Source organism: Oreochromis niloticus, linkage group LG5 (genome assembly GCF_001858045.2).
Source record: "Oreochromis niloticus isolate F11D_XX linkage group LG5, O_niloticus_UMD_NMBU, whole genome shotgun sequence".
NCBI lineage: Eukaryota > Metazoa > Chordata > Actinopteri > Cichliformes > Cichlidae > Oreochromis > Oreochromis niloticus.
In genome coordinates this window covers 20,657,234-20,670,496 of record NC_031970.2, presented here as the reverse complement: position 1 = coordinate 20,670,496, position 13,263 = coordinate 20,657,234, and the positions used below count along the sequence as shown (strand labels likewise).

At 40.2% G+C, this 13,263-nt stretch overlaps 1 protein-coding gene across 2 annotated transcripts in view; it reads right to left on the bottom strand.

The window, feature by feature from the left end:
• Nucleotides 1-12,662, bottom strand: part of cacna2d3 (calcium channel, voltage dependent, alpha2/delta subunit 3) — a 36,685-nt gene extending 24,023 nt beyond the window's left edge. Inside the window, exons 1-6 of one of the 2 annotated variants that reach the window (XM_025907601.1) lie at nucleotides 12,529-12,662; nucleotides 12,162-12,400; nucleotides 10,601-10,682; nucleotides 8,830-9,048; nucleotides 7,311-7,427; nucleotides 5,481-5,540 (exon numbers count right to left, since the gene is read on the bottom strand). In XM_025907601.1, the coding sequence (XP_025763386.1) occupies nucleotides 5,481-5,540; nucleotides 7,311-7,427; nucleotides 8,830-9,048; nucleotides 10,601-10,682; nucleotides 12,162-12,286 (603 nt within the window). In that variant the 5' untranslated portion in view covers nucleotides 12,287-12,400; nucleotides 12,529-12,662. The remainder of the gene's footprint in view (nucleotides 1-5,480; nucleotides 5,541-7,310; nucleotides 7,428-8,829; nucleotides 9,049-10,600; nucleotides 10,683-12,161; nucleotides 12,401-12,528) is intronic. The other variant, XM_013267350.3, reaches the window with a different exon arrangement.
• Nucleotides 12,663-13,263: the final 601 nt, after the last annotated feature.

Genomic DNA, 13,263 nt, shown 5'->3' with positions numbered 1-13,263 from the left:
TTACGGCACACACAAGACAATAATAAAAATATTTATGTTCATATTTAAAACATATAGTGGGGGAAATAATTATTTTATCCACTGCTGAATTTGTAAGTTTGCTCACAAAGTAATGAAGAGTCTATAAGTTTTATGGTAGTTTCATTTTAATCAACAGAGACAGAAAATCAACGACAAATCCAGAAAAAATACATTGTATAAAAGTTAGAATTTGATTTGCATGTCATTTAGTTAAATATGTACTATATCCCCTTCAAGCCAATCAGAACTTTGGCTGACACAGATTAGCTGTTTGCCCATGTGGCACACAGATTACAATCAAGCAATTACAGATACTCCTGATCTCAACTCATTATGTATATAAAGCAAACTTGTCCACAGAATTTCAACCTCTCGACCACTATGGGCAAGACCAAAGAGCTGTCAAAGGATGTCAGAGACAAGCTTGTAGACCTCTACAAACTAGCTACAAGACCATCAGCAAAAAACTTGGTGAGAAGGTGACAGCGGCTGGTGTGATTATTTAGAAATGGACAAGATCTAAAATGACTATAAATCGCCTTCCGTCTTGAGCTCCATGTAAGATTTTACCTCATGGGATGAGGATGAGCATGAGAAAGATGGTGGATCAGCCCAAACTACAAGAAGCTCGTTAATGACCTGAAGGTAAATGAGACCGCAATTACCAAGAACACAACTGCTAGCACACTAGGAAGTAATGGATCAAAATATTGCATCACCTGTAAGGTTTTCCTGCTCAAAAAAATAATAATCTTCAGGCCCATATTAAGTTTACCAGTGGACACTTAATTTGTTCAGAGAAGACTTGGGAGAAAGAGCTGTGATCAGATTCAGTTTAATTCAGTTCAGTTTTATATACAGCGCCAAAATACAACAGCAGTCGCCTCAAGACAATTTATATTGTGAAGGTTACAATGCTACAACAGGAAACAGAAAATCCCAACAATCAAATAACACCCTATGAGCAAGTGTTTCGGTGACAGTAGGAAGGAAAAACTCCCTTTTAACAGAAAGAAACCTCCAGTAGAACCAGGCTCAGGGAGGGGCGGCCATCCGCTGTGTCATCTCTTAGTCAAGTTGTGTTTGTATTTTCTTTTACATATTTTCACTGCGCTCCAGCTAATTAGTGCTCTCCACCTGTTGGTGTATTTATTCCCTGTTAATGTTTCTTTCTCTAAATTATTGTATTACTGTAAAGCACTTTGGTGTACCGCTGGTTTTAAATATGCTATACAAATAAGGTATTGTATTATATCTGCTGTGACCAGTTGGGGGTGAGGGGAGGAAGACAGGACAAAAGACATGCTGTGGAAGAGAACCAGAGTTTAATAATAACTACTGACTAAATGCAGAGAGGTGTATAAACACGGGATTCAGGGTCACCTGATCCAGGCCCAACTACATGCTTTAGCAAAAAGGAATGTTTTAAGCCTAATCTTAAAATTAGAGAGGGCGTCTGTGTCCCAAATCTCGCCTGCAGTACGAGAGCAAAGTGCTCTAATGGGGTGATATGGTACTATAAGGTCATTAACATAAGATGGGACCTGATTTTTCAAGACCTTGTATGTGAGGAGCAGGATTTTGAATTCAATTCTGGATTTAACAGGGAGCCAGTAAAGGGAAGCCAATATAGGAGAAATATGCTCTCTCTTTCTAGTCCCTGTCAGTAGTCTTGCTGCAGCATTTTAGATTAATTGAAGGCTTTTCAGGGAGTTTTTAGGACTTCCTGATAATAATGAATTACAGTAGTTCAGCCTGGAAGTAATAAATGCATGAACTAGTTTTTCAGCGTCACTCTGAGACAGGATATTTCTAATTTTAGAGATTTTAGAGCAAATGGAAGAAAGCAGTCTTACATATTTGTTTAATATGTGCATTGAAGGACATATCCTGGTCAAGAATGACTCCAAGATTCCTCACAGTGTTACTGGAGGCCAGTGTTATGCCATCCAGAGTAAGAATCTGATGAAATCCAAATCTAGCTCTTTGGCATCAACTCGACCTGCCATGTTTGGAGGAAAGACAAATGCTTTGGATCTATTTTCTGCTAAGGGTACCAAACTGACAGGCCAACGGATAATATCTTGGATGAGAACCTCCTTCTTTTAGCCAAAACACTGAATCATGGATGGGTCTTCCAGCATTACCACAACGGCAACAAAGGAGTGGCTGAAAACGAACATTATTAAGGCATAGCCAGTCTCCAGACTCAATCCTGTAGAAAATCTGTGCAGGGAGCTGAAGCTTCAAGTTACCAAGTAGCAGCCAATAAAGGATTTAGAGAGTTTCTGTTAATATAAGTGGGCCAAAAAGACTTGAAAAGAACACATTGTTTGAAAAATTTGGCATCCTAGACTCTAAACCCCAACCAAAATGACCTTTTCAAATGTTAACACTCATGTGTGCTCAGTCTACATCTGCAGGTTCCAAACCATGAAATCAGAAGAAAAATTAAACAATGGACACAAATGGCATCAAAAACAGATCTTTCTAAAGCAGATTACAGTTAGCACAGTTGTTGTTTTTTTCTTTATATATATTTCTCAGTTTGTCAAAAAAATTGGCATTGGATGTGCAAACAGGGACTATGAGTAGAAAGTGAAACCCAACAATTTGTCTGTCCTGTCCTTCACTGCCTGCTGCTGCAGTAGAAAGACTACCTCATCCCGTGTGAGCGGCCTCTCTGTGGCCTCTAGTCCTCATTGTCTGCACTAAGAAAGAGAGCGCGAGAGACGGGGGAGGCAGGGAGGGAGGAGAGATGGGTGATGGACTCTCAACCATCCCTCCTAGGAAGAGGGGGAGCAAGCGGGCATCGCCATCAAGCAGCCTCTGACAGCTCATACCACGCCTGAGCAGCTCTCTGACGAGCTGTGGTGGTGGTGGGGCGGGGGTGGCGGGGTGGCTGTGGAGGAGGAGAGAAACGTGCACCCTCAGCAGAATTGAGTGCTGTAGAGAGGCGCGTTAACCACCAGGGTTATTACTGTAGAGCAGGCCATGGGACACTGCAGCTCTCCGAGACGGCCCGCTGACTCTTACACCACTGCAGTTAGCTCTAGGCCTTACTGCAGAGATCTGCCCTCCATTACAAACAGCTAGGCCTTACTGTATAAGCAGGCTCGACAGCTGCAGCTATCAGGTCTCACTGAGCTTTGCTGGATTTAACAGCCCTTAATCTTCACACTACTCTTATCATATCTAAGTTAAACTTGTTAGTTTCAAAGCTTTTGCTTTGTGTGATGAGTCAGATTGTTCATGAGGGAAGTGCTGCTTACAACATGAAGTTAAAGTGTCACTGTGATAAATTCATTTATAGTAAGTATTTATAGCATAGCATCTTTCAAGATAAACATCACAAAATGCTTCACAATGAAATGCCAGAACAGAAAAACAAAAGTATTATTAGAGAATTAGCATAATTGTATGTGAGTGTGGTTATACTAACTTAAATCTTTGTGGTGTCTATAAAGACCTTTTGTTGTTGTTCTTGTTGTTTAAATGAAGTGATTCAGACTCAAACATAGTTTTTTAAACTAGTGTTAAAACATCTGAAGTAGAAATAAAGGAATTCTCACAAAGCCTTGAAAGTATTTTAGAAACATGCACAAAGTCAGACTTTATGTTGTTTCAATGATTAGAGAAATTTAGAGCCTGTATGCAACAATTTTGCTGATGTGTCTTGTATATTAGGAGACAGAATGAATCTAAAAGAATGATTTTATGAACAACAACTTTAAATATTGCTCATATTTTAATATTTAATACTTTCTTTTAGGCCTACTGAAAGGAACACTGACAACCCCCCAAAAAATAAACTAAATAAAGCTCTACTGTACAAATGTTTCGTTTACACCATCACACACGATCTGCACACCCTTGAAGTGCAGACTACGCTCGGGTCAGCACAAAACATCCGAGTGTCCTGAGACAAAGCAGCTGAGATAAGAGCAGCCAGCTTATCTCACTGTGGTCAGTGAAATGGTGCGTGAAAAATGTGTGGTGTCAGAGGAGGCGAGGTTGGCTGAATGATGCCAAGAGGAGTACTATAATGACATCACATCATTACCGCAGGTGGATATTGAATTTTCCTTATTATTTTTTATGGCCTTTAAGCTGAAATGGCTGTGTGATAGGCCTGTGTGATAACTGTCAAGGGCTCGGATGAGAACTGTTGTTATCTAAGAGTGTGTAACAATTTATGTGTACCAGTGCAGCCACGGGAGGATCACGAAAAACTCAAAACAAATGTAAAAAAATCTGCAGATATTTCAGGAAATAATGTTTTTGACAAAAATATAAAGAATGTAATATTTGTGTTTCTTTGTAGGGACTCATAAATACATAAATGCATAAAAAATATAGTTTGGTTTATGGATTATTGCTTTGAGTCTGATAAATCTTCACATTTCTGCACAGATCTTATTTCTTAAATATAAAATAGAGGAGCCTGGGAGTATTTAAGCTAAACAGTTTCAAATAGGTTAAAAACAAAAATACTTCTTCTTTATTTCACTGTTCATATATTTCCTTTAAGGTAGCATCTCTCTCTCTTGTCCCTTTTGTTCTGGTGGTGTGAACAGCAAAGAAATGGACAGGGGAACAAGGTGACAGAATGTATTCATATGATGTAAATGCTTCTGTTAACTGTAAAGTGCTCCAGTTATTTCAGTGTTTTGTTGCTCGAGTGGTTTTCCAATCTACAGCCATGGAAGTGAAACAATGCGCCACGCAAAAGAGTTTCATTTATCTCTGTCCAGTGGACGGAGAGAGAGCGAGGGAGAGCGGTAACAAACGCCAGAAATACTGCATTCCCTCTGCAGAGACCAGGGAAGCTCTCAGCGCGCCCTGGAAATCCGCAATGAGAGCCGCTAAATAATGTCCCCAACAAAGCCCGAGCGCATGAGCAGATCCTGTGAAGTATAATTAAATTTAGAATGACTTGTCTCCTTCCCTTTTTCTTTCTGGTTAACCTACAGACCGCCCTCTAATAGACTACCTTACCTGAGGGGGGGGGAAATGTTGGTACTACAAAATATTATACCATGCACAACAACCCGAGGCCATAATTGTGCTTGCAGAGGGTGGGATAGATCTTAATCTCCACTGTGTTCTAGTTAGTGTTAATCACAGTATGTAAAAGTTTAAAGGCTCTGCAGCACAGATAAACCGCGATTAGCTTACATTAAAAAAAAAACAAAAAAAAAAAAACAGGGTTATGAGTTATGGCAGTATTGGCGCCGCAGCCTTCACTGTGTGAGGCTTGACTTATCAAAGAAACATTATGTATCAAACCGCTGGCAGGACGTCAGAGTGAAGGGCGCTGCCAACGCAATTAAAGACTTTTAGGGCCTATTACCCTTCTCTCACCTTGCAGCCGCTCCTCCCCTCACCAGCTAAAAGATGATTCATCGTGATCTATGACAGTGACACGCCACTTCTTTCCTTTTCTTTTGCAGCCTCACCTGCAGGTCGGGATTTTCCTCATGCTGATGGTGCGCTTCTTCTGCCGCCTCTACGAGTCGCTGAGAGGAGAAAGGGGTTGGTTAATAAGAGCAAAACTTTTTTTCTTTAAATGCATGTTTAAAATATGCAAACTCTTCCGTTCATACATGGGGACTGTACAGAAACTGTTAAGACACTGCGTAAAACTTGGCGTATTTTTGAGAATTCCACAAATTTCCCCCGAGGCGTTAACACTATGCTGCTTTTTATTTTTTTTCTGTTTCTCAGACTTGCTGTTTGGACATTGCTCTGCTCCTCGGTTATTTCCAAAGCGCAACGAATGACATTTCACCAAAGAGGAACGTGATCGAGGACCGTAGCACTGCTTTAAATTAAATCTTAGAATGAAATCGGCAGCATGTGAAGCTTTCTGTCCGCGCTCTCCAGAACTTACGAAAATGATATGTTCTCAAAATTCAGTCGATTAATTCTTGACTGTCCTCGCAGCATTTTAAAGGGGAAAATGTACATAAAATATAGGGAACTGCTGCAGAGAGCAGGAGCGGAATGATTGATGGAGGCAGGTTGGAACAGGATTTTGATGCCGTTCACCAAAGCAGAGCTAACTTCTGGAATAGATTGATTCAGAGAAATATGCTTGACTCCGGGTTTCCGGGGAAACCGCAGGTAAGCAGGTAATTAACATCTGTCACGCGTGTCAAAACAAACTGCTATATAAACACAACTGGGGCTTTTTCCGCCGACTCCTGAGGATAAATTCAATTGACCCCAAAGCGAGTTCTAGTGGTGTCAGCAGTTGTCGAATAAAAGCAGCGGGAAATAGGTTAAATCTATGTTCTTTCATTTTATTATTTTTTATTTATTTATTTTTTGTGGTAGGCTTGTGTATGAATATCTGTTTTTCAGCGCACAGCTTCACCCTTACCACTTGAGAACAGCGTCGATTTTCAATTTGGAGCAAAGCGACGACGCATTCAGACTGAGATAAACCTGGGACTGATTTTGTTTTTGCACATGTCCGTTTATTTATATATTTAATGTGTAATATTCAGCCGCACTTCAAACTGAATCCAGCCGTTTTTTATTAAATTAAATCTGTGTATCCGGTGTCATTTGTGGCCCGAGTTGCCATGAATTATCGCGCACATGGGACAAGGCGCAGGGAGATAAACGTTATCATTTCCCAGCAGTCCGTGCGAGGCGTAGCATTAAAATGGTTACAAGCTCCTGTGCGCTGAGGTCGCAGACAGGCTGCTGCTGTGAGCCTTAAATTCACCTCAGGCCCAGACTGTAACAGACTAGATTCAAGACTACACTTCAGATCCACGTAATCTGTCAAAGTTTTTCAGATCGTTGACTAATCTTTTTATTTTCTTCCTGGTATTCACGAGTTACGTATTATTGTTACTAAATAAAAAAATGCACATAAAAAAAGCAAAGCCAGCAAAAGTGTTTGTGGTCACCGTTACTGAGGATAACTCCTGCAAATTTTCTTACTCCCTTTATGAGAAACAAAATAAGCATAAATTGTTGACTTGATCAGACTCCAGACTGCCTTTCACAGCTAAACTCTCATTGACACAGTTAGAGCTGCTTTTACCTGTCAGGTGCGTCAGAAAACATTAAATATTGAAGCTCAAGTTAAGTAAATGACAAGGCAGAGTAGAAAAAAAAAAAAGTTATTTCAGGAAAAAAAAGAAAGAAAAAGACTCCCCTTTTTCTGATTTCACTCCTAACCCATACACACCCTTACCCTAACAAATTGAAATGAATATATCTCACCATAAATATATTTTTCTGATAAATAAAAATTCAGTAACATGGCCTACCCTTGTTGCTTCAGCTTTTCTCCGGAACATTTCCTCCATCTTCACAGCCAAGTTCTTGACCACTTTCATACCATCAATCTCTTCCACTCTGACTGACTTTTCAAATTCTTTATATTTCTGAAAATAACCAGAAGAATCGTAAAGTGTGGCGCTGACAGGGGCAACAGCTGTGTGTCCTGTAACATGGAGAGCATAGTTTAAACGTAATGAGATCTCAAGACTGATTAACCCATTCCTTAGATCTTACTCAGCATGACAGGGAAAGAAACAGATAATTAACATCTTCTGTGTGTATATTTGTATGCGTATTTAAGCCTTATTGTTTCACTGTATCCACTATAGAAATGAGTAAATTGTTAAACAAGGTTTATAAGCTTTCACGGGTTGGCTGACGGGCTGCGTGCAGCTAGTCTCAGGTGAACATAAAATCCATGCTGGGACACAGAATGACTGATGGTCTTTATCTGGTCTCAGTTACTGGCTGCACATGCCGCATCTTCCTCGCTGATTGGCTGGAGAAGTCCATGTTGGGTGGCCGGGGAGAGGGTGGAGCTGGATCTGAAGGCTATGCATGGTAAGAGGGTAATTGAAATGGAGTCAAAGCACAGAAGAAAGATAATAACGTGTCAAGCTTGGGCGACTCTGGGTAATGAACTACACCTCACATAATGCTGATTCTGCTGGATGCACAGGACCTCCAGTGATACAGAACAAAGCCCGTCACAGCTCGAAGGAATATAGCATTACATAATCCCACACCTGCCTGCCACGCACACACACACATAAACACACACATGCCAAGTAAAAACAAAAATCCTCCCACACTCTCCAGTCAGCCACTTCATGCACACATTCAGTAATCTTATCTAAAAATAAACACGAGCTACTGAAGGCTCGTAGCACGTCCAACATTACATGTTACGGGGACAGGTTATACAAAAAACACACACAAACCAGTACATGAGGCGACAAATTACCTACTGAAAGGAAGAGTGTGGACTTGCAGTGGAGCAGAACAGTTCATTTCACGCCTGTCCTCCTCGCCCCAGCACCCTGAGTCCCCAATCCCACCCCAGTCCCCCACCTTCCTACCTCCCACCCCTCCAAGTCATCAAGTGGAGGTTAAGCCCCATCCATCAAAAACACTCATCACTATTATTGATTAGAGTAATGACCAATGCTAGAGTGCTGGGAGCCGGAAGAGCCAGTCTTTTCCCCCTTCTTTGTGAAATCGGGTAAATCACCATAAAAAGCATCTAATGATCAGCCTTAATGACCAGCCCCTAACGACCCGTCAGTTCCCTCACAGCTCACTGCTTTGTGCTGACTGGCTCAGTACAGCTCTCTCCAGACATGCCTCCATGAACAGCAACATAAGCAAAGTGCTTACATATAGACAAAGAAAAAAAGTATATCTGCGGGGCATCTTGAAAAAGTCTTTTTAGTTCAGATTTGATAAAAAATAGAAGGGGAACATTATATACACCACACATCTGAGCTTAAATTAAAAAGAAGTCACCTCAGAACAAGAAGATCCTAGGCTGGGACCCTGAAGTCGTCTTCTAATTGCAGTTTGAACACTCTCTCCATGCTTGCGTGGGCTTCCTCTGGGAAGTCCGCCTTCTTCCCACCCTCCAAGACAGGCGGGATTCTTAATCCTGCTGCTGCCCTTGACTGAGGTGCTGCCCTCAGAGCTGGAGTTGACACCTGGACGTGGCGCTGTGATCGCCCACAGCTCCTAAAATAGCAATGTGGATCAATGCAGAGTATTAGCAAGAGTCACGCATAGATTCCGGTACTTAACAAGACGAAAGTAAAGGTTATAAACAGCAGACAGGGAAGATGACAGTGTTCTGACAAGAAAAACAGAAACACTGTAATACGGTCCTCTATGCCAGTTTTGTAATTAAAGCCTAATATAAATTTAAAGATTTCCCTATTTTTATTGCCATACATATGAAAGGATAACTTGAATATGACACCACCACAAAGAACAGCTCCACAATACAGTGAAAAAAGAACCTGAATATTTAACTGTAGCTATACAGCACTGGCGAGCTCCGCATTACATCACACTTAAGTGAGAAGGTCGGGAGAAGGAGTATGCACACTCAAAAACTTACTCAATAAAAGTTGCTTTTCAGTTTAGAGACACGGGACATGCTTACAGCATTCATCTATTCAAGCTAAGCTGAAATTGCTTGTACAACCTTTCAACATACAAAGTTTTTTAAAAACTTTTTTCACTTCAAAATGAGATGATTCAGCAGTTTGAAGTTAAACTAAATACGTAGGAGAATGTACAAGAGACACAGCCATTAAAACACAGAATGTCCACTTTGACTTGTAAGCAGCAATAAAACATTTAACCTGATGAAACACATATTAAAGCTGACAAAGTGACTGCATTTTATTTTCCCAAACGTTGGGATTCATAACCGTCATCCTAACATTCATGCAGGGTCTTTAGCTGACATAATAAAGCACCGTGTGACTGTTGTTGTAATTTGGTGCTTTATAAATACAATTGAAAAACCCTCACCTGGGTTACTGCAAATAATTTGGTGTTTTTTTCTTTTAAATCTTTTTACCTGAACCCTGTAAAAAAAATAATAATTCAAAGTCTTTGCACACAGTGCTAAAAGCCTGTACAGCTAGTCTGTATTCATGCACAGCTCCTACAGCTGTTTGCTTTGCAGTCCTTGGTTTGGTCACTTTTAAGGGAAACCTGCAGTTTACCATTCATCCGGAGTGAACACTGACCACCTTTTTACACCTCAGGCCTGTGACTACAGCGCACACCTCTGCCATCAAGTGGTCAGAAAGTTAAATCTACTGCATTGGATCGTCGCTCATTCTCCCGAGGTTTCACTTGTTCATCTTGTCACTCCCCTACACCCTCTATCAAACTCCACCACACTTATTTAATTTGTCCCCTTGTCACAATCATAACCAGAGGTTGAAACTCTTGACTCCAGAGAGTTAACTGGAGAGATGAGATGAGAGAGGAATCAGAGCCATGGTTAATGGGCCGTATCATGAACAAATACACACACACACACACACACACACACAAATGTGTTTTTGCGTGCATGCACACACATATACACAGAGTGCTCTACCAAGCACACCTGAGTCTCCTCCAGAATAACGCATCAGCATTCAGCTGAGACACGGAAATGTCTCTGCAGTCATTAGACAGCACTACAGCATACAATGGGTGTAACTGCATGGCATTCAGACAAAGGAAAAATCCATCCATGTTAAAAAAGAACATAAAGGAAATCTACCTTTTGCAGTAGCTGGGAACCAGAATATTTTGCAGATATTGATTTAATTTCTCCCCCAAATGCAGAGGCCCAAAGCTTTACGCTAAGAAAAAAGACAGAAAATGACATGGCAAATTATCCAACAGTTCCCTACATAAAAGAGAAGTAAAATTTAACAAGAAAAGACAACAGAGTAGAGAATACTTTGAGCATTTAAAATATGAAATCCTTTTGATCTATCATTTTTAAGCTTCCTTTATGAAATGATCAGTAAGATTATTGAAGAACATTATCATAAACCTTCACTTTCCTGATAAAAGTTTATAATCTGATGATCTAAACTACAGTCATTGAACCTTCTTCTATTAAACTGTAAATAACGTCTATGTGGCATCAAAATTTTGCACTGTGAATATTAAATTAACATCATTTCAGCTGACTAACTTGCCTATTTATTACTAATGGGAAGTAGATTTATTTAATGATATGCTCATTTTTAAAAGCCCATGAAACACTGAATACATGTTTTAAAAATAATGTGTTGCGGGTCAACTGTCTACATATGCAAAACAAACTTTGGTAAAAAGATATTCTTCTTTCTTCCCAAATGATTTCTCAAATATCCAAAGGGGGAGATTTTTTTTCCTTTGCACAGTTTTTTTTTTTTCAAAATCTGTCCAATTCACATTAAATTGCACCTTAAATAAACTTGCTAAGAGAAAAAAAAGTATTTTTTTAATATTTTACAGGTACATACACAGTACTAACTTCCATATAAGTGAGCGTTAACTGCAGTGGAATCTAGATTTATTTACATCTTACACTTTATTTTAGATTTTACAGTCTTTGATTTAGACATTTTCAGAACAAATGAGGCTTGGTAAAAACTTATTAAATTAAATTATATGGCATTGAAATAGGTGTCTACAATCTTCTACAAGTAGGCCTACAAATATAACAAAGAAAATGTAAATCACTTGCAGCTAAACAGTTACTGTGGGCATTAAATTACTAGATTACACTTGTATAGGACTGGGTGGTGATTGCAGCTATAACACTTCACACTTAGATGTGTTATTATAATGAAGACTGTGTCTTCTTTATTGCAACTCTTAAAAAATAAAATGATAAAAATTTCCCTGTGAGATAAAGATTCTGTAGTCCATCATATTAAAATGTCCCGATTTATGAAAAATGAATAGGAGTTTCATGCTTACATTTATATAGTATATAAATGTAATAACAGCAAATGCAGGTATAAGTGTGGATAAACAGGTAGCATTCACTGCAAAGAACGTTTAGGTCTACTTTTGCAGTTTAGCTTCTAGATATATGTAAATTCCCCAACCATATTTTAATTTTTACAACATTTTTTGATATATAGGAAAACAAAAAACACCACATCCATGAGACAAGCGGCATTTTATGAAATGCAAAATACGTTTGTTACTAGATACATTCATTTAAATCTAGGACATAATGCATGATTTTAAACGCGGACTTTGTGGTGGTTTAATTATCTGTAAGTCAGAAATCGACACGTTCATTGCGAATCAAAGTTGCACAGCAGTTTCTCACTCACACTGACAGAGGGATCCCTTGCTGGGACCCTACTACCTCTACCACGTTCAAGCCGACGAAGATCCAGAGCAGAAGGAAGCTGGTGCTGCACACGTGGGAGAACAGGATCCTCCAGTTTCCCTCCATCTCCAACTCTCTTTATAAAATGTGGGTACAGTAAAATCCAGTCCCGGCACCGTGCTGGACCGCTCGACCCCGGTGCACCTTCTCAAGCCCGCGCTTCTGCCAGCACGTATCCTACTGTACACGGTTGTATGGACGAGAGAGAGAGAGAGAGAGAGAGAGAGAGAGAGAGTATTACACCCCAGCTTGTCTCTCCAACCTCTCTGCTCCATTGCCTTATCTGAAAATGGGGGGAAAGCCCTTACTCGGCTCTCCGGTGCAGGAATGGCGATTTCTGTGTGTGAGAAAGCCTGAAAAGCTCGGAGAGGCAGGAGATCACTTATATCTAGCAAGACTTCATGCGTTTTTATTTCCACCTCAGCAGAGCAGCACACAGGTGTATGAGACTCGGAGCTGCAGAAGGGGGAAAACAGCACAGTGCTGTACTTCTGTACTTGTCTTCTGTCAGGTCGAAGGAAACTGGCACTGAATTGTCCTAAAGTTGTAGCATTAACGCTGACGCAGCAGTATAACTGTACACGGCCGCTGGACCGTGCTGCCTCCAGTGTCCAATCTTTTGCCGGTATAAAGGTAATCAGGTGGTGCAAAACGTGCTTTCTTTTTTAAAACACATATAACTGGTTAAATATGAATTCTGCTTTGCGTTTGAAGGGGGCATTGTTCACATAAAGTGTGGCTCTGCGGGTAATAATGAGACTGCAGATGTGATGAAAGCTTCCGCACTGGCAGCAGCACAACAAAGGAAGAAGAAAACATTCAGTTATTTGGTTTAGCGAAGATGTGGGTAGTCAACCAGAATGAAAGAGAAGAAACACTAATAGGTAACCGTGGAGGGGGGGAAAAGAAGCTCGTGTATGATTGGATGAAATCCTGCCGAACGAATCAATCACGGTCACTCAGTGGAAACTTTATTTTAAAAACGTCAATTCCGGGAATAATTTGGGGAGTTGTGAATAAGCTCCTCTCTTGTGGAAATGGTG